Source organism: Penicillium canescens (genome assembly GCF_028828765.1).
Source record: "Penicillium canescens strain IBT 15451 chromosome Unknown utg000003l_segment0_segment0, whole genome shotgun sequence".
Taxonomy (NCBI): Eukaryota; Fungi; Ascomycota; class Eurotiomycetes; order Eurotiales; family Aspergillaceae; genus Penicillium; species Penicillium canescens.
Genome location: NW_026703965.1, coordinates 3,426,700 through 3,444,890, shown reverse-complemented (window position 1 = coordinate 3,444,890; position 18,191 = coordinate 3,426,700). Strand labels below are relative to the sequence as shown.

The 18,191-nt window shown below is 47.8% G+C and overlaps 8 protein-coding genes across 8 annotated transcripts; 2 read left to right on the top strand and 6 right to left on the bottom strand.

Moving 5' to 3' along the window:
- Positions 1-680: 680 nt before the first annotated feature.
- On the bottom strand, positions 681-2,730 carry N7446_004758 (uncharacterized protein; the record flags this gene model as incomplete). Its single annotated transcript, XM_058513507.1, has 5 exons — positions 681-687; positions 741-1,805; positions 1,860-2,111; positions 2,165-2,285; positions 2,352-2,730. 5 exons carry the CDS (start codon positions 2,728-2,730, stop codon positions 681-683), a joined length of 1,824 nt encoding a protein of 607 aa, XP_058374836.1.
- Positions 2,731-3,302: 572 nt separating this feature from the next.
- N7446_004757 (copper transporter family protein) lies at positions 3,303-4,047 on the top strand (the record flags this gene model as incomplete). The annotated part of the gene is made up of 2 exons (XM_058513506.1): positions 3,303-3,861; positions 3,930-4,047. Exons 1-2 carry the CDS (start codon positions 3,356-3,358, stop codon positions 4,045-4,047), a joined length of 624 nt encoding a protein of 207 aa, XP_058374835.1. The 5' UTR covers positions 3,303-3,355.
- An 846-nt stretch (positions 4,048-4,893) lies between these two features.
- Positions 4,894-6,084, top strand: N7446_004756 (gelsolin family protein; the record flags this gene model as incomplete). Its single annotated transcript, XM_058513505.1, has 1 exon — positions 4,894-6,084. One exon carries the CDS (start codon positions 4,894-4,896, stop codon positions 6,082-6,084), a length of 1,191 nt encoding a protein of 396 aa, XP_058374834.1.
- Positions 6,085-6,210: 126 nt separating this feature from the next.
- N7446_004755 (uncharacterized protein) lies at positions 6,211-6,891 on the bottom strand (the record flags this gene model as incomplete). The annotated part of the gene is made up of 3 exons (XM_058513504.1): positions 6,211-6,368; positions 6,433-6,537; positions 6,615-6,891. The coding sequence occupies 3 exons, from the start codon at positions 6,889-6,891 to the stop codon at positions 6,211-6,213; spliced, it is 540 nt and encodes a 179-aa protein (XP_058374833.1).
- A 906-nt stretch (positions 6,892-7,797) lies between these two features.
- Positions 7,798-9,389, bottom strand: N7446_004754 (succinate--CoA ligase subunit beta; the record flags this gene model as incomplete). Its single annotated transcript, XM_058513503.1, has 6 exons — positions 7,798-7,890; positions 7,948-8,069; positions 8,125-8,879; positions 8,939-9,035; positions 9,098-9,170; positions 9,219-9,389. The coding sequence occupies 6 exons, from the start codon at positions 9,387-9,389 to the stop codon at positions 7,798-7,800; spliced, it is 1,311 nt and encodes a 436-aa protein (XP_058374832.1).
- A 494-nt stretch (positions 9,390-9,883) lies between these two features.
- Positions 9,884-12,129, bottom strand: N7446_004753 (PAS-associated; the record flags this gene model as incomplete). Its single annotated transcript, XM_058513502.1, has 5 exons — positions 9,884-10,216; positions 10,273-10,705; positions 10,757-10,907; positions 10,959-11,647; positions 11,693-12,129. 5 exons carry the CDS (start codon positions 12,127-12,129, stop codon positions 9,884-9,886), a joined length of 2,043 nt encoding a protein of 680 aa, XP_058374831.1.
- An 821-nt stretch (positions 12,130-12,950) lies between these two features.
- Positions 12,951-13,782, bottom strand: N7446_004752 (glycoside hydrolase family 75 protein; the record flags this gene model as incomplete). Its single annotated transcript, XM_058513501.1, has 3 exons — positions 12,951-13,208; positions 13,275-13,634; positions 13,687-13,782. 3 exons carry the CDS (start codon positions 13,780-13,782, stop codon positions 12,951-12,953), a joined length of 714 nt encoding a protein of 237 aa, XP_058374830.1.
- An 842-nt stretch (positions 13,783-14,624) lies between these two features.
- N7446_004751 (uncharacterized protein) lies at positions 14,625-16,837 on the bottom strand (the record flags this gene model as incomplete). The annotated part of the gene is made up of 12 exons (XM_058513500.1): positions 14,625-14,785; positions 14,853-15,037; positions 15,104-15,293; positions 15,347-15,559; positions 15,613-15,640; positions 15,694-15,717; positions 15,767-15,954; positions 16,009-16,197; positions 16,249-16,425; positions 16,481-16,531; positions 16,585-16,665; positions 16,720-16,837. The coding sequence occupies 12 exons, from the start codon at positions 16,835-16,837 to the stop codon at positions 14,625-14,627; spliced, it is 1,605 nt and encodes a 534-aa protein (XP_058374829.1).
- Positions 16,838-18,191: the final 1,354 nt, after the last annotated feature.

Below are 18,191 nucleotides of genomic sequence, written 5' to 3'. Positions count from 1 at the left end.
CCAGTTCCATAACATCTAGAGAAGATAGGATTAGAATGTAGTCTTGTACCAAATTGGGGTATAAATGGTCGCTTACTGAAATCTTGCATGAGTGACCACCGCCGCCCATGTCCATACTCATACTCGAAGCGGAAGACGTCGCGGCCGGTGTGGCAGATGTGGTAGTGCCCATTGACATATCCATGATGACGGTTGAAATAAACAGAGATGGATCTTGGAGGGACTGCAAAGAGGCAGCCGCAATAATATTAATATACCCGCTATAAATTCGCAGCTTAAAGAAAAAAAGGTCAAAGCGCGACATGTGTCAGACAATAGTATGTACTATTAGATGGGCGCCAATATTGGCGTTGAGCAGGAATGAGCATGTTTAATGCCAAGGACTGCAGGTCACCTCTTTCGCCGGTGCGAAGCTGCACAATGTGACCACCGCCCGGAGTTTCTAATTGGATCATTCTTAAAACGATAACATTCGCATCTGCTCGGATCTGGACGGCGCCGAAAGAACCGTCAACTATGGGGCGAATGACAGCACCTTTTTTTGTGAGCTATATCTCATGTAAGAATCTTCGTACGTTACATGATGGAGTCTTCTATATCCTTTTAATATTCATAATACACCGAACATTGCTTTCCAAAATCTTTGATTCCACTATTACTAGCGACTGAACAAGTGTTGTTTAATACCTGATTGAATATTAGCAGGGTCCAAGGCGATTGAATGATAAGCAAAGACTCACGAAAAGTTCTCAGTGTGGAGCCAAACCTCCCGCGCAAAATTATTCTGCTTGGCAAGAATTCTATACTGAGCAGACGAAACAGCCTCACCCACATCGTGGGTCATAGACGAAGGCCCACACACCACAACACCGACAGAGACACCACTTTGTCCAGAAAAATCCCGAATTAACGCCGGCAGATCTGGACGACCAGAGAAGAACTGGACACCAAACATCTCCGTGGTAGATGTCTCCCTAACAGCCCCATTGGTGGTCTTTTCATCCTCTTTCAATTTCAGATCAGGAAGCACCGTTTCTGTCTCCATCTGTGTCTCCACAACCTGATGCTTGGCATGCGTCTCGTGGATGTGAACAGAAAGACCCGGGATAATGCCTTCGTGGGAATTTCGCAGTGCCATGTCTTCCAATGCCTGAATAAACCATGCGCGCATCCCAGGATCTCTGGTAGCAACTACCATCTTCATTTCAACCTTGCCCTTATGAAAGGAAGAAAGTCGGACAAAGTCCTCCAGCATGGAGAGTGTAAAGCCGGCGCCGGCACCACCACCGATAATGAGGCTTTTGTCAGAGTCTGCTAGCTTGTGCTCGGGAACTCCTCCGTACGGTCCATCTAGCAAGACAGGTACTTGCACGCCCGGATTCTTTTGCGCCATGCTCATCAGTCGGCCGGTGAACCCACCACGCCGCTTGACATAGAACACCAGTTGGTTTTTCTTGTTTTTCTGCGGTAACGAGCAGATGGTAAAGGGATGAGCGGTGAATGCGTGAACTCCACACGTCAAGAATCGAAGGAAGATATGTTGACCGGGCGCCCAATGCATCTTTGTATCGATAGTAACGCAGAGCGTGTCATCCGTTTCGGATACAAGGCTAGCCTTGTGTCTGAAGCCGTGCTCGATATATGTTTTGCACTGGGAGTATAGCCAGCAGAGGCTGTAAATAACTGCTGTTGCGATGAAATAGTCCCAGGATGACATGCGGAAGTCACAGTGGAAGAAGAAGAAGATAACGAAGACGAGTGCCATGAAGTAGTGTGTTGCTTTGAAGAATTCGTAGTATCGGTTTCTAATCGGGGATAGCTGTTAGCAACTGTTAGATCTCTGTTGAAGGGGAACGTACCGGATCCAAGGAATAGACATGAATGTCAGCCAAGTTTGCGCTATAAGTGCGACCACACCAGTCACCCAGACTCCGCCTTCGCTCCACGATGCAACAAGATCGCCTTTCCAGGCGTGGAAGACAATGAAAGGGAAGGTGTGGGTTAATGCCAGGACGAACATAGCCCATGCGACCCAATTGTGCCATACGTTCAACTTTTCGTGGGAGATACCTGTTAATGCTGTGATGGGGTTTGCCTTGGCACCTAGGACACTGTCAACTGGTCAGCTTTCTTGATGTCCCCAGGTTGAAGGTATGGTTCTCACATTAGGAACGGCATGCAAGCAAGAGCTAAGAATCCAGCACGGGTAGCAATGGGAGGAGAATTTCCGAAGCTGATTTCCTTCGTGTTAGGCCAATAGTATGGACGAGGGCCAAGGGTCATGGCTGTATATGCAACTCTGATTAGCAACAATTGTCCTCCAGAAGGGTTAGGGCGGATAGGTCACTCACCAAAGAAGAAAACCGCACCAGCAGCCCCAAGCAAGCAAACACCGAGAGAATGTGTGTTCCAGCCACCAAATCTCCAGCTCTTATAGGAAAGGAAGCGAAACGTCGCCACGAGACGTGACCATATCGACTTTTTCCTGAGGCTTTGTGGTGCAGCTTTGGATGCGATATGTGAAACTGTGAAAAGGATAATTGCAACCAGAAAGAACGCAACCGTTGGCAGGGCATATCGATGATCGGCTTCATACCAGAACACCCAGTAGCTGGTCTTGAGTGCGCACTGCTCTGGAGTCATTGTGCATTTGCCTGCATCGCGACTCGAGTGTAGCATGACAGGCTGGTCCAGCCATGGGACCATACCCGTGCTTGGTTCCATCTTCATCGTTGCGGTATTGCTGAAATTCTGCTACCACATCCGTTGGAGGTCAACAGTCGTTCTGCGAAAGTGTTATGGCAAAAAAAAACATGAAACCTATCTCGCCCGGATATCATTCGCCTTACTAATACCTGTCCCACTCGGTCATCTGCGGGTACCCTGCCCAGTGTGAGACCAGAATGATCAAATGATATCTAAAATGATTGGATTAGAACATGCTCAAATTGCCCGCGCTGTACGTATGCAGGAATGTGTAGGGGCTTCGGGAGGGTCCGAGCCATGAATCTCAATGGGGCCGTTGTGATTTGCCGAAATGAGTGAGGGAGTATGAGAAGGTTTTGGTATAAGCGCATTAGCGGACCCACCGATATACGTCAATTCCCTCAACTTTGCGAGGTTCTCCCCTTAATCTTTGAAATCTTTGACCCGCGTGGACCACGTTGTCCTCGTGGGAACTCGGGTGTCATTGTCCGTGAGTTGACTCCCAAGGTTCTTTTCGCTTGTTCCCGATCACTTTTTTAGTACATGTACTCCCCCTCTTTGACTCATATAGGTCAAAATTGCCGTTTCTCTGTTTCTTTCTTATAACATAATTTCTCTTCATCCTCAGTTCACCAATTGAATAGCCAAAATGGACATGTCAGACATGTCAACGACAATGTCCATGGCGACAACAACGGCAATGTCAATGGGTACAGCAACGGGCATATCCATGGCAACATCAACCTCGTCGTCCATGTCCGGCATGTCAGGGATGTCCGACATGTCCATGTCAATGGCCGACATGGCAATGACCTTCTTCGTCTCCTTCAAAACACCTCTCTTCTCCACCGAGTGGACACCGGGCACGCAAGGCCAGTATGCCGGTACATGCATCTTCATCATTGCGCTAGCCGTTATCATGCGAGTTCTTCTGGCCTTCAAGCCGATCCTCGAGGGTCGCTTGTGGACGGATAGCATTCACGATCACATGCTTCATGATCATTCGAACGTTGAAGCTGGCAAGTCGCCTCGGGCTCCCTCTGGGGTACGGTTGAGTGCGCAGGAGATTGGGAGCCGGTGGACATCGTGGCGTGTGAACCCTGCTGCTGGTCGGGCGACGTATGAGGTTGTTCTTGCTGGTGTCGCTTATCTATTGTGAGTTCTATCTCCCGGCTATCATTCGAGCTAACCAGCCTGCAATGCGGTAGCTGACGGTGTTGCAGAATGCTCGCGGTGATGACGATGAACGTGGGTTACTTCATGTCGGTTCTTGGGGGTGTTTGGTTAGGAACTTTCATGTTGGGGAGTGTGGCGGCCGATAGTAGATGGATGCATTGTTAGGAAAGCTGAGACACGGAGCGTGAGGCTCTTAATAATACCAGGTACTTGGAATCTGACTCCAATCAAGCCGCAGTTGCCGAGATGGGATGGGCAGAATTGCGAGATGGCCATGTCCAACCACAGGTCATGGGGTCAGCAGCAAACAAGTCAAATAATGGACAGACTAGGCTCTAATTGACTCGTCCTGATTATCTCATCAGCTAAATTTCCCCCTCCTAAAGTTGGGAGTTCATCACGAAATGGCCACGTCTTCCCAAATAGGAACGAGAACGCGACTTGCAGCCTCAAGAGCAAACACTCCAAAAAGGTTAAAAAACCTTAAAATTGGCCAGACGCGTTTTTATGTCAGCCCATCATATTTCTCCCTCCCAAAGATTGGAAAATGTCGCCCAATTGCCACGCCAGCCTAAAAAGGAAATCCGGGGAAAGCAAACAAACCAAATTCTTTAAACAAGTTGAACTCTCCTCAACGCGAAAGAAGATGTAAAGACGTGTCTCACATGTGACCTCTAAATTTTCCCTTTCTCAAGTTGGGGAAAAGTCGTCAGTTGCCCGCGTTGCTCAGTATGGGGGATTTCTTCTCACATCAAGGCCGTTGATTATATGTATCTGCATATCTTTCATCACTACCCAAGGCTATCATGCTCATCCTTGACAATTGCTGATTTCCATGCTGAGGTCATGGATATGTTTCTATTTTCCCTCCCTTGTATACATCCAGTGATGTGGTTGTGCTAAAAAAAGAACCACGACATTGAACGACGTCATTGGACAATGCCCCGCTAAGCCACCCACCGCCACATCGGTCCATTTATCAACATCATCAACACACCTCAATCATCAATCATGTCTCCCCACGAAGGACTAGTTCACCCCAAGGAATACGACGTCAAAGATAGTAATGTGGAGCTAATCGGATCCGACCTCGACCACCGCGTCAAGTACAATTTCGCCGCCAGCGAGCCAGCCTGGAACAGCGGCAAGATCGGCCAAGAAGCCGGGCTCTACATTTGGCGCATCGAAAACTTCGAAGTCATCCCCTGGCCCAGGGAAAAATTTGGCCAATTCTACGATGGAGACAGCTTCATCGTGCTGCACTCGTACAAAGTCGGCGACGACAAACTAGGCCATGACATCTTTTTCTGGCTCGGCAGCAAGACTACTCAGGATGAAGCCGGTACCGCCGCTTACAAGACCGTTGAGCTGGATGAGTTCCTTCATGGTGCTGCGACCCAGCATCGTGAGGTGCAGCAGTCCCCCTCGGATGAGTTCTTGGCGCTATTCCGTCACATCTCTATCCGGTCTGGTGGTGTCCGGTCTGGCTTTACACATGTCGAGCCTGAGGCTAAGAAGGATATCCTGACACTTCTGCGGATTTTCAAGCACCCTGGTGCTGGCCGGATTGATTCGCTCATCGTGCATGAGGTCGAGCCGACCTGGCAGAGCCTCGATGAGAACGATGTCTTTGTTTTGGATAAGGGAGACAAGATCTGGGTTTGGCAGGGGAAGAAGTGTAGCCCGATGGAGAAGGCGAAGGCTGCGCAGGTGGTCAATGATATGACTCTTGCGAAGCATGTTGATGTTGAGGTCCTCTCGCAATTGGAGTCGAGGTCGAGGCTCATTGTCGATTTGCTCGGCGGGAAAGAAGAGGCTCCGTCTACTTTGGAGGCGCCGAGACCCGGTCGTTTCGGGAAGAGGTCGAGCGAGACCAGTGCTGATTCTCCATCGCGCAAGCTGTTCAGACTCAGTGATGCATCGGGCGACTTGTCCTTTGATCTTGTCAAGGATGGACAACGTGTCAACCGGTCCGATTTCGATGGAAAGGATGTCTTCCTCTACGATACTGGCAGCAGACTCTGGGTTTGGCAGGGATCTGAAGCTAGTGCGAGCGAGAAGGCTATGTGGCTCAGGGTTGCTCAATTCTACGTCCGCAAGATCCAAGAGAGCGTGCAGTCTTCAGAGGCATACCTCAAACCTATCTCCAAGGTTTCCCAGGGCCATGAAAGCCCTGCGTTCTTGAAGGCCCTCGAGGTCTAAACCTATAGATACGATTACTGTGACATATGAGCGAAATCAACAATATCATATCATACAGCTTTCCCAACGTGTTACTCTATGAGCTTTCACGAAGTGATGCGTCTAGCCTAGACATATGCGTAATCCTCAAAGCAGCTCAGATCCCTCACCCCCCTTATCCAACGCATCAGCCTGCTTCCGCAGAACATCAGATCGGAATCTCCGGAACGCAGTCTCAATCCTCTTCTTACTCTCCGGATCAGCCGAGATACGCCGGCTTCCACTAGCCGCACCACCAGCAAACCCTACGCACCCGAGATAACCGTTAGAATGCCTTCAACTCTGAAAAATATGGAATGGAATACCCACCAAGTTCACCACCTAAAAGCAACCCACCAAGGGAAGCAAAGAAGTAAGTCGCAAAGTCACCCAAAGTAGTAGGTTTCAACAACGGCGTAAGATCAGGAACGGACTCTGCAATGCACGTCAGCCAACATTATTCCCATCCATCCCATCCAAATCTTAATTGAACAAAATCTATTCCAACATACCAGTTCTCCCATTCTCAAAAATAACCTTAATAGGCTTCTCCTGCGCACGCATAGCTGAGAAAAGCGCCTTGCGAGTGCTGCGCAGCCGAATCGCAGCGAGTAACCCCAGACTCACACCAACGGCTGATCCAACGGTTGTCCAAAGAGAGACTGAGGAAGCAGCTGCTTTTAGTTTATCGCGATCGTTCGGTTGGAGGTCGTGTTGCATGTGTTCGTCGGCGAGCTTTGCAAGCTCGTCTGAGCGTTTTTGGCGGAAGATAGCGAGTGAGTCAGACATATTGGTAGATATTGAGAAATTGATGATTTTAGGGATGTTGTTTTTTTGGTGTAATTGCAGGAAAGAGGAATTTTGTAGCTTGAGGAACTTTAAAGTGGTAAGTGTGACGTCATTGATCTGGAACCCGGGCTTGGAGCTTGGGCCTCGGGATTCGAAAGTATGCAAGTCTAGACTGGCGAACCATTAGATATGGACATTGAGCATACTTGAATCAAAGAACACTAAATAACACAAAATAAGTCATAAATGGCATGAATTGGGATTATTGCAAAACGGTGTTTGCGATCATATCTCCAAGTTGATCGGGATCTATCCCGTTTGGCCGTCCTGCTATCTCCCCTCGCACATCTGGGGTATTTCCGGATTAATGGAGTGAATGATCCGGGGTTGGCTAGTTGATACATAGTACTGTCCATGTCTTCTCATGCATTGTCGTTTGTCCTATCTTGTGGTCTAGTCTCTGATATGCTGTTGGTGACTTTGCCGCGAGTATGTTCTGTGCCATGAGACTAGCCCGGGTCAACCCTTGACGTGCAGGAGGGATATCAGCGATGAGGTTGCATCGGGGTTCTGTTACCGACGCCAGATCTCCTAGCGTTGGCTAGCGTTGGGGCAAATATTGGAGGACAAAACTCCGAGGTCTTTTGATATTTTCACCAGTCAAAAGGTGATATCAACGAGGAATGCTATCCCTACTCAGGTATAGCATTGCACGATCTATATATTGGGATCTCGGGTTCTCGAGGAGCGTTGACATTGTGAAATGCGTCAGCGTTTTAGTCAATAGTTCGTTGATTCCGTATTTTTCTCCAATTATCAGCCGTATTCAAAACCGGTAGTGCTCAGCACTCTCAACCCCCAAAATAATTCATATCTCTGGCATCCAAATTCTCAATAGTCAAATATTCAACCACTTTTAGGAGTGAGTCGAACAATACTTTTCGCCGCTTCTTCAAAATCCGCCTCTACAAATAAATTGTCCAATCCTGATTCCTCGATCTATGATCCGCGTCAGCCATGAAAGCAACATACTCCAAACCTGCAACCTTGACTCACCAATTTCAATCCTTTGTCACTATTCGTACCCTGCAGACGGACAACAACAGGAACCTTGAATCCTCCAATCTCCTTCGCAGCAGCAACAATCGACTCGGCGATCATATCACAACGGACAATGCCTAGGAACATATCAGCCATCCACCTTCCCGATGCCTCAAGGGAGCATATACTCACCACCATAAATATTAATCAAAACCCCTTTAACCCTCGGATCCCTTCCCAAAATCCGAAAAGCCATAGCCAAAGTCTCCTTCGTAGCCCCACCCCCAACATCCAAAAAATTAGCACACCTCCCCCCAAAAAGCCCAATCAAATCATTCGTCGCCATCGCAAGTCCCGCCCCATTAACAATATTCCCAATATCCCCATCAAGCCGCACATAAGAAAGCCCCAACTGCGCCGCCTCAAACTCCTCCTGTTCCTCAGCGGACCGCTCCTCCAACTCAAAAATCTCCGCCTGTCGGTATCGCGCCGAATTATCAAAATGCAACTTCGCATCCAAACAGACAAAGTCCCCCTGCTCGGTTCGTACAAGCGGATTCAATTCTAACAGCGTTGCATCTGTCTCCCTGAATAATTTCACCATTTGTTGCAGGATGTGTCTCACCCTCCCCATTTCTGAATCCGAGAACCCGAGCTCGGCTTGTATATAAGCGTCGATTTCATCGGTCATACCGGTTTCGAGGTTAAACCATAACCGGTGTAGACTGTCGATGTTCGATTCTATGTTTATTCCGCCTTCATCTGATATCAGGAGGACTGGGGAGGAGTGTTGTCGATCAAAGGTCATTGCTAGGTAGTATTCGTGCGATATGGTTACCGCTTTGTAGATGTATAATTTTGAGACGGGGAGACCTGGTGGTGGGGTCTGGTTTGTTTTTAGGTTGTGACCGAGCATTTTTGTTGCGTTTTCGAAGGCTTCGCCTGGTCTGCGGGATTTGGTTAGGTCGGGGCTGGTCTCTTGTTGTAGTTGATTCTTAGAACTCACGTCTTGACGATCCGGACGCCACCTTTGCCATCGCTGTCGTATGTTCCTTTTCCGCGGCCGCCCGCTAGGATTTGGGCTTTTATTACAGACGGTGCATCTGATTTGGTTTAAGGTTAGTTTCGATATAGCCCGAGTAGACTTGGAGGGGGATGGGCTCACTAATATCGATAACGACATTCTTAGCTTCCGCCGGACTCGTAACGACGAACCCGTTCGGTACTGGAAGTTGGAACTACCCAATGTGAGTATTGTAGCTCGGCAGGACGGGTATAGACCATACATCCTTGAGCAATTTGTGTGAGTGATGTTCCAATAGACTCAGTCGTCTGATTTGCGTTAATGGGGCGTGGTGCTGTTTTAGGGTGGTTGATACACCGGGTCTGAGGATGTGGGATTCGAACGGGGTATGAATTTGTTGGATGAGACGTGTGAGGGAATGCCGGGTGTTCATGATGGGTTTCATTGAGTGATCGTTTCCATATGTGAAGATCGGATTCCGTATGTGTAGAGTGGAGGTCACTTTATGAAGATTGACATTACTTGGGTCATGACATCAGCATGTCACTTTTTACTTAGTCTGGGGGCCCGAGGTTGGGAGGTTAACTTTATTTGGGGCGTGGATCGCGTGACATGCTAAGATATCCACTATAGCTCGAAACGGGAGGTATTTGGTCAGTGGCAAAGTAGCTGAATGTTTATCTAGTTTATCTAAAGAGATGTTTTGTCTCCATCTTAGGGTCCTGTATGTATAAGCCTAGAACTAAGTTATCCGGCGAAACATTTCATTCTGCAAACCCGAAATGAACTGAATCATGCACTAATCCAAAGGAAACCCTTGAACAGCCCGAAAACGTTTAGCGAAAACTCTCATTAAATCCATAATGAAATACCATATATACAAGTGGTTTTCACCTCTTCTCTCCCCAGTACCTTTCTTTTTATACCTTAATAATTAGAAGGCCAATTACCAGTCCACCTAACAGAATTTTCATCTTCATCATCAATAACGACAACCATCCAAACACCAATCTGCCCATTATTCGCCAACAAAGGCGTACAATGAACCCAACGATTGCGGCCTTGATCATTAAACTTGGTCACCCACTTGATGCGCGCCGTGACACTCCGGCCGGCCATCATGGCGTTCAGTATATTATCGCGTTTGGCGCCTGAGTCACCGATGCGGTTTAGGAAGGAGGATTGGAGCATCCCTGGGATTTGGAGGGAGGGAGATGTGAAGAGGATGCGGAGGGAGGGGTATGGGCGGACGAGGAGGTACTGTATCATTTGTTAACTATCTGGATACCAGGTGGCGTGGTGCGATTGGAACGTACGTGTTTGTAGACACCGGCCAGGGAAAGGCTAGGAGATGGAGCTGGTGTGGGATTTGACTGGGATGGCGGTTGATCTTGGGTGCCGCCCTCGGTCTCGGTATCGGAATCTTGCAGGAAGAGTCGATGATTCGGATCTTCGTTGACGATCGGTTGGAATAGGTTGCCTCCGTGTTCGCGCACGTTCTGGAGTTCACGGGGACTGAAAAGCTCGCCTAGTTCTTGGAACTCGCTCTTTGACTCTTTGGTCGTGGAGCCGTTCGTTGAGGGATTTTCCTTTTGCGCTTGGATATTTTGTAGGGATTCCATCTGAGCGCCTTCCATCGCTAGTCCTGAGACATCGATCTGGGCACCGATGAAGTAGCGGACCTTTCCACGGCTGTCGCAAAGAGGTGCACATTGAAGGAGGTTCATGAATGGAGAGCCATCGCGGCGGCTGTTTGAGCCTTAGCTTTAGCTCAGATATGTAGTATGTGAAGCTACTCACTAGTTGAGGAAGAGCTCGGAGTGGTGTCTCTCGGCCTTAATCCCCTCTCGGATACGCCGCACACTGTTGGGATTTGTTTTTGGGCCTTGCAAGAATCGACAGTTTCTTCCGAGGACATAGTCCATACCGTACTGAGTAGTGCGATGGAATTCTGAGCCGAGTAAGCGAACCTTCACTTAGAACTGTTGAAATGCAAACATACCTCCAGAAGCAAAGATAATAGGATTATCTGGCCGCGACGGATCCGTCAAACAGAACACCTCAGCCAGCGCATCTGCAGTACCCTGGAACTTATCCGGGAGGGTTCCGCGCACACGCTCTTCAACAACTCTGCTAGTAATGCTGATACAAGTAGAAGTGATGAAAGCAGGCAGCTCCTCCGCAGTCAAAGCATCCAATGCCGCCTGCACACGAGCTTCAAGCGCGGTGGTAACAGTAGGACCAACAGGCTGCTCGGCCGTTTCAACACCAGCCGTTGGCACATCGATAGCCAATCGCACGAGCGCATTAGCATACTCAATAGCCTTGAGCGACTTGCAGGCATTGAGATAATAAGTCAAAGTCGAAAGTGACCCAGGGCGCTCCTGGTGCAGGAACTCGCGGAAACGCGCAAGATAACGCGGGTTATTGAGAATCGCCAACATATGCTCCGAGCAAAACATCAAGTCCGCTTGTCGCTCCAGAGAATGCAGCGGGGCTGCGTCACCTTCGTATGGAGCGACCAGGTTGTAAGATTGTTCCTCGTTTTCTTCAACAATCGGGTAAAATTGTTCGGAGCCCTCGTTGGGGTTTGTCTGTTGCAGAACTGGAAGCTCGTTCACCACGAAGTTCCGTCGCATTGATCTGGTAGAGAAGGACGAGTGGACATCGCGGGTTGGGGACGTAGGCGATCTGCATGGTTAGCGATGATTTCGGGGGTCGTGGAATTTGTCTTACGAGTAGTAACCCCTCGGTGGGCCGCCTATAGAGTGGTGTCCAAGCGATTGGTTTCCTACAGACTGCTGGTCCAGAGAGAGGTTGGTGAGCGATCGCTGGTCAAATTGATGCTGGCCGTACTGCCACTGCCTGTCAGGTTGGCCTCTTATGGAGTGGTGACCGAGAGATTGGTTGCCAATTGAATCGACGATGGATTCTTGGTCCATGGAATACCTGCGCGAGGACTCGCCATTGATTTTCGATCCCGTCGGTGGCCTCCCAATCACCGGCTGACCAAAGGCCGATGGCTCGTAAGCTTGCCAGGGAGGAGAATCGGAGCGTACAGAGAGAGCATGTGTCTTGGTGATGGTATCGTCGTTCGGCTCGACAATTTCAGGCGTGTGTGCCATGAAGGCTGCCTTGTGAGGTCGATTGTCCGGGATACTCGGCGATTCCATTTTGTATCTGCGATTGATCGAGCGAAGGAAGCGAGAGGGATAAGTATCATTACCTTTGGTCGGGTTATTCAACAATGACTTGATCTAGATTGACGGCCAAGCTACCAGGACTTTTTTTCAATAGTCTCCCATGGTTTTCGTGAAATGCGGGCGACTAAACCAAGTTCCATCGCGGAAGTTGGCCAGGTACTCTGGGCAGTTGGGTAAAGATCGGCCTGGTAATTTGGGTGGGCGCCCAATTCTCCCGATCGATCGATCGTGAGGTCTCTAGAGGAACAGAGATCTCGCCGATCAAAGCCTCGGCTGGAGCCATGATGCAATATGTGGATCGCCGATTTGTTTCCGAGATCTGCAAATAGTGCGCTGCTTTTTTTTGATTTTCAATAGTGCCATTGCTTTGATGTTAAACGGTCGAAGTTCCCCGTGATCGGCATGTCCGTGTCTAGTATTTGTCAAGATGCTCGAGCTGATGTCAAAAATAGCTGATATGCATGGATCTTTCCTATCGGCTTGAAGCTAGCGAGGAGAAATCCCCTCGAGCACTTGTTGAGTTGAAAATGAAGTGGCTCCAAGTACCCAAGATTCGCCGGGATCCATCACGTGCTGCTCAGTTGCCCTGTATTTTCTCACAACATACAAAAGGGGAAGTGATTTCTGGGAAGAAAGAAAAGAGCAGCCCGCTTTTGAATATTGCCACGGACTAAACAACAAGTGGATGTAGAGAGCCAATTTTCAGTTCATTTATAAGGCGGTGCGAGTGATGTGTGAAAAAGACCTAATTAACAACAGAGATCTCGCTTATAACAGTCCCAAGTCAAAATCTACCCCTGGAGACCAGAAACCAGCTTGTCACCAAGACCCTTGATGCTATCCTCAAAGGCATCGCGATCTCCAGCCTTCCAGTTGGCACTGCTACCAGGAACAGCACCTTGACCAGTGAATCCGATGTACAGCACATCATCCTCTGTATGTCCATTATTACCATTAATACCATCATTGGGGTAGCACATCTGAGCCAACGAAATCGACGCTTCACCAGTTGAATCCGCGCCATTCGTATCACCCCAGATACCGTACAGCTAAAGACCGCAATGTTAGCACACCTCACACTCCTCAATCTTATTCAAAAGGGAATTGCATCTCACCACTTGATTGTTGCAAACAACAGCCATAACACTCAACGGCTCCATACCATACTGCTGCGGATCGAAATCGGTATTACCAAATACGACATAGGGGTGCAGATTAGCATCGAGATCCTCAATGCCAAACTGGCTCAACTGGTCCTTGAAAGCAGTTTCGCCCTGCCCAGTCGGGTCGGAGCCACAGTCTCCGCCCTTATCATTCAGACCGTCGCAGTCTACGTCCATGTTGTCATATTGGCCGCCGTTACCGGAGCTGTGGAGGTAGATTGCCCCGTGGATATCGCCGCAGTAGGCGAAGGTTGATGCGCCGCTGATTCCATCTGTGAAGCCATCTGCGAGTTTGTTGTTGCAATTTCCGGACTGGGGGTCATTAGTTGGAGAAATGTGTGGTTGGTATATTTGGGGTTGATACTTTGTGGCTGTTGTAGATTTGCTTCAGGTTATCGGGGATGTTGTAGGCTGAGGCAAGGCCTAGTGAAAGGAGGGTGGTGGCGGTGATATAATGCATAGTGTATATATTCTGTTTAGATATACCTCAAATAGTTGATACACATATTGCCCCGGAATTTTACTGTTCTTTATAACAGCTGCCTCGCAAAGCCATACCCGATCAGGGGTATGGATATTATAATAAAGGCACAATGTAAGCGACAAAAATGGCAATGATCTACACACTGTTGCATCGACTAGCAGGGCGTGTTTGATGCATCCCCCTGTCAGTTGCCAGTTTTGAAAGCTCCAGACGCCATGCATCACGCTACTGAATACCATGTCACGTTTTAGGTAAGTGATGTCAAAATGGGAAACTGGGGCAAGTGGAACTTGGGGCCATTCATGTTTGATAGCCTATGAGATCGAGTGTCAGATCGAGGGTCTTGGTCAATGCTTGTTTCAAACGAAGGACCCTGCAGATGTTTTAGTGGGGTACGTTGTGGAGATCAGGTACTGTATACTGTTTTGCCGCGGCTCATTTTACTGTATGTGAAACCGCCTCGCATTCGTATTGGGGGAATTGGAATAAGTATCCTCCGTGCGGGTGCTGCTTAAAGCCAGTTACTGTACCTAAGCTCCTAGGCGACCTGTACCTTTCCTTCCACAATATTACCTATTCAGTTATCTGCTTGTCTTGCGACTCACCTTAGAATGAAGGTATTTCGGTAAGGATGCCTGTAAAGGATTTGATGTCGACCAATTTCCTAAAAGGGAGGGCAGGGCAATATTACCCCACGTATCAAGCAATAGTAGCAACGCATAAGGCCAGGATCGGCACTATTGTATGTGAACTGAGGGAAAAAATAGCCAAACAAGTACATAGATATCTGAGACTGCAAGCAAACTAGTAAAATAAACTCAAGCAAGGTCTTTCCCCTGTACGGATGCTTCACCGACGACACCTTCCTCTTTGGCTCGCTGTACAGTGAGTGAATATTTCTTGCCCGCAATGAACCACCAAGCAAGCTCAATAATCAAAAATCCACCTACAACAACACAAGTGTAATTCATATTTGACGCTGCGGAGGAAGTATATTAGCATACTGCAACAGGATAAGGGGGTTCCGTGCATAGGTTATTACATACCGGTAGCAGGCATCTGATATGGGAATGAGAAGAACACAATCGCAAATATCAGCCACGCAACGGAAACAATATTCACTGTCATTCCTATGGTTTGTCCCATAAAGAATGGACCACGATGCATAGTGCGACGGCGAAGGAGAACATTCGTGAGAATCGGTACAAGGAACGCAAAGTTGTTTATGGTCCTGAAGTTTTGTCAGCGCTGTTAGATCTCTCTGAGTTAAACACTTCGTAGTATAGAAGGGACATACACAGCGGAGCTCATCATAGCATTAAAAGCCGTGCTAGATCCCAGATAGATGCAGCCTAACAGGGCAACAATCACTGCAACACACAGCTGTGCATTGAAAGGGGAGCCAAGTCGCGGGTTAACTCGTGCCCAGACTTTAGACAAAGGCAGGCCTTCATCGCGTGCAAAGGCCCAAAAGACCCGGCCCGTGCCTGTTGTTGTTAGAGAACGGAACTTTGTTTCAATTCACTGGCATGAAACTCACTCAATTGTGATCCGATTACACAGGGACCTAGAGCAACCCATACCATGAACACCAACCCAAATGCTCCACCCCTTGTCGAGGTTACTTGCCAAAAGAGCTCGGCGAGAGGTAATCCGGTATGTGTATCAGCTAAGCTGCCATAGTTTTGAACTGAGAACATCAGGCTAAGGAGATAGGATAGTCCTGTTACGAAGGCGATTGAGAGTGTGATTGCTATACATGCTGTCAGCAAGATGATCTATACAAGAGTCCCATACCAAACGAACCTAGACCCAATGGGGCGTTTCTGCCAGGCTGTAAAATGATGTCAATAAACAGGGTTGGCGAGTAGTCCAAGCCAAACTTACATTGGGCATTTCCTCAGTGATATGCTATGAAATGATTAACGTCTTCCTTTGTCTCCGAATGAGAGTAACCCACCGAAATCCCGTCCAAGCCACCAAGTGAATACATTGGATTCACTAGTCCGGTAATGAAGCAAATAACGTTATTCTCCCAGCCAGTGTTGTTAATCCAAGTCCGGAACACGAATTTGCTGTCATTGTGCACGGGTGCCGAAGCAGCCACCACGACCATCGTGACAAACCAAGCCACTTGCAAGTATACCACTACCATAGATTGTCAGCCACAGGAGATAGCACCAGGAAGAAGGCACCACCTACATGAAAATTTGTTGATCATCGGAATAAAGCGATTCCCAAACATAACCACACCAGCAGTCAAAATGTTGAGAATTTGATATGCCACAAAGGTCATCCACGGTTGAACAACCAAGCCGTCGTGATATAGCGCGATCAATGCCATGACTGTTGTAGCATAGATCAAGTTTGTCGAGGCGGTCGTGAAGATCCCTATTTCCCATTAGCACCTATGGTATATTCATTTGTGATCTGTCTACCCACAGCCAAAAACGGTACACCACCCAGTTGCAAAGCTGAGCAAACTGTTGTATCTCTTTGGGGCAATTGCCGCGATCCAATGGTACATTCCTCCTTCGACTGGGTAAGCTGAGACGAATTCGGCGAGTGATGCGCCGACGAATGATTGTAGGATGAAAACCAGGATAAAACCATAGATTACTGGTGAAGTATCAGTCAGGGGTCTGATTGAGGTTTGATATCGGGTCTCTCTTACGTGCGCCTGGCCCACCGGCGTTTATTTCCGTGATTAGTCCTAGACCAAGACCTGTTATGAGTTAGATATGAAGTGCTTCCGGCGAAAAACACGACCGAACTAACCTGTCCAAGAAATAGTACAATTCGCCGCTAATCCGATCAAGCTCCAAACAGAGAAATGGCGTTTCAGCTCTTGTTTATGGCCTGCGCCATCGTTAACCGTTATTCGCGCTCATGGCGTGAACAATAGACACCCACCCATCTGTGCCAACCGCAACTCATCCTCATTCTGCACTTTAAGAACCTCGCCTGCATCCCCATCCCGCTCCTCGAAGACAGGCGTCTGCGACGCAGAAGTTATATCGAGACCGCCCATAATAACCACAACCCGAATGTGTACAATCCAAAACAGGGATTTGACAGTGATATTGAAGAATAAAAAGAAAAAGAGAGTAAAATGAGGGGTACACCACACGAGATCAATCCGTAACGTTACTTCTTTAAGTATAAGTTATCACCTCTTATCTTTATCGGTTACCGGTAAACATGGAGAAAACACCGGGTTGGCCGGTGTGATAGCCGATACGGGACATGTGGCGTATCAGAGTGCGGAATGTGCAGGCTCTAGGGTGGCCGGCCCCGTAGCGACCAAGAACTTTACAGTTTTGAAATGCGGGGTTGATAGGGGCGTTACACATGGATAATTATGTTTTTAGTATGTATTTAGGAGACTGTGTGTATCTGTACATTGATTGGTTTTGTCTACAATTAAGGTGTGAATCAGGGATCACAGCTGCATTTATTTAGGTGTTGAGATAGTGACATGCCACTTTATCTAGTGAAGACTTGGCATTCCTTGGAATTAAGCTTAATGTAGAGGGTGGTATTGATTTCTCTCAATAGATTGGTTCGAGCGAGAATATAGACATCGTGCAGGGCACCACCAGTTATATGTTTCCACAGTAAAGCAAATGATTAACTTTGCTCCTCAAAATTAATTAAATTCTTATATGTCTACCAGATCCATAAAGTCCACCTATCTAAGCCCCGGGCTGTCTCTCCTAAGAAGTACTTCGAGTACGATAAAACGTGGTCACTAGTCATAGGCAAGATTTTAGCATCGTAGTTTGAAACGCTAAGTTGCAATCCACTAGGGCAAGCAACAGACTGGCGGTTACTACCACAAGCAGTTCGGATCCGCCTCTTGTATCAACTCATTAACATGGGACTAAACTGCACCTTCGCTGCATTAGGCTGGGCACATACATACCCTAGCATTAGTTTCCCTACACTACCACTTTCACCAGCTTAAAGGCCAGTTTTCGACCCCTTCTATCTCAGTACATTTATATAGAACCATATTTTTTTACGAATTTTTCTATATCAAACTACGCGGCTTTAAAAATGGTCGCAATTCTTTCCACTTTTGAGTAATCTAGTATGGGGGATTGCCCCAAAATGCGGAAATTATATCAGACCACCACTTCCAACGTCTCTATTTAAATTAGCAGTTTTTTTTAGATCTTAAGATAAATAATATAAATACTTTGGCCATTTACTTACACTTTTCAACAACTTATAACATTTATAACAAAATGTCTGACTTGGTGGTAAGAACATATTTTGAAAGTGGTGATGTTTACGGATTTAAGGTAGGAATATGGGAAGTGTAGGGAAACTAATGCTTATGGTAATGTGCACCGGTGCTTATGCTCATAGAGGTAAATATT